We start from the raw sequence: 1,656 nt of genomic DNA, 5'->3' as shown, positions 1-1,656 counted from the left end.
GTGAGGTACCCCACTATCCACTACCCTTGCGGGGTAGTTAATGGTAACACAGCAATGACAACACAGCAATGACAGCTGGTGCTCTGATGTGCGGCGAGATCATTAGCACTGCAAGGCCATTCGTAGTGTTGTTTATTTATTTTTTGGATCCAGCCGGAAGGGGAACTATCTAAATTGTTTCCGTCGCGTAGACTTGCCCAGCATACAGTTTCTGATCTTCATCGCAAACCCTGGCCATGTTCATTGGTCCCTTGTGGTGGTGGATATGGACAAGCACTGGTAGATCCTTGCGTGCCAGTGTACATTCTGGATGGCATGTATGGTTCAACGACACCGTACTATTACAAACAAAGGATTGAGTCAACCCTTAACTTTAACCGGTCTAGCGAGAATGCAGTTACATTAGCCCCTCCAATCCATCTTGAGGTATCAAGCCAAGACAATAGTTTCGACTGCGGAGTACGCACACTGCTTAATTTGCGAAAAGTTTTAGTGAATCCGCGCCAATTCCTAGATCAGCCCGTTGAACCAACTGCTCAGAATATATGTAACGAGAGAACACGAATCCACTCATTCTTCAACTTCTGTTGGAATGCAGTGAAGCAAGATCGGACCTCTATGGACAGTGGTATTACATTAGAAGATGTTGCTGTCGAATCAGACGGTTTTAACATCTTGGAGGAAGACAAGAGCAAATCCAGTATTGTGGACCTGAACCAGGATTTCAAATGTACGAGAGAGACCGTCGATGACTATATCAGTTTGGGTGCGGATTCAGAAGCAAGATCTACTACAGGATCAGAATATGAGACAGATATGTTCCTGACTGATGGTAGTATCTCAATAAAGGAGTTGTATAAATACGACAGAGTTAAGAACATCCGGAGAAGCACGAGTTGGTCTGAGCTCAATGAAACGTCCGGGTGGCAGGATAACCTCCGAGTAAAGAACTCGTGGATAAACTTACCCACAGGTTCCAAATCAGCTCTAAAAGAGAGAGGGTGGAGGTGCTATCACGTGTTATCCCTTCTATGACAATAGATGAAAGATCAACATTTTTAGAGGGTTTTCTCCAAGATGACATGGCCGACTCCAAAAACATTCAGCTACTACAGAATTTGATTTCTCGTGTAAATCCTGGAAGTCTCAGAGAAAGCATATCACGAGCAGACAGATACAGAGAAGAATATGGAAGGTATGTTAATTCATTCATTCGGTTGTTAAGAATGTATGTCGTATTAACTTTTTTTGCAATTATGTGTAGACTATTGCGCATCTAATTCTGCATGACTTGTTTTCTGATTGTTTGAAAGAATGCGTATGACGTAGATCAATTTGACTTGTAGCGGTTGAATTGTATTTTGCCTCACATTATCTTCTAGAATTATTCGCGATGGGTGTTGTGTGGATATCTCGGACCGTGATGTAAGATTCGGTCTAATAAAGGCGATACTAATGCCTTAGAATAAATAAACGAGTAGGTAAATTCTATATATCGTGTAAATATCGATATAAATAACCGAAATGAGACGTTTAATAAAGTTAGATTTGCCTCGTGAAAACAGCAATACTCTGAGGGATTGTAGGGCTGAGACATTGCCTATATATAATCCTCTCAGTACTGTTTCCGCCGAAGGGATTTTATTTAGTGTTTCG

The 1,656-nt window shown here is 41.7% G+C and overlaps 1 protein-coding gene across 1 annotated transcript; it reads left to right on the top strand.

Annotated features, from left to right (window-relative positions):
- The first annotated feature begins 251 nt into the window (after positions 1 to 251).
- On the top strand, positions 252 to 1,217 carry SARC_15619 (hypothetical protein). Its single transcript, XM_014290266.1, has one exon. The coding sequence runs from the start codon at positions 316 to 318 to the stop codon at positions 1,033 to 1,035; it is 720 nt and encodes a 239-aa protein (XP_014145741.1). The 5' UTR covers positions 252 to 315; the 3' UTR covers positions 1,036 to 1,217.
- Positions 1,218 to 1,656: the final 439 nt, after the last annotated feature.

Source organism: Sphaeroforma arctica, assembly GCF_001186125.1.
Source record: "Sphaeroforma arctica JP610 unplaced genomic scaffold supercont1.6434, whole genome shotgun sequence".
Taxonomy (NCBI): domain Eukaryota; class Ichthyosporea; order Ichthyophonida; genus Sphaeroforma; species Sphaeroforma arctica.
The sequence above is the reverse complement of the archived record's forward strand: the minus strand, read 5'-3'. Positions and strand labels throughout refer to the sequence as shown.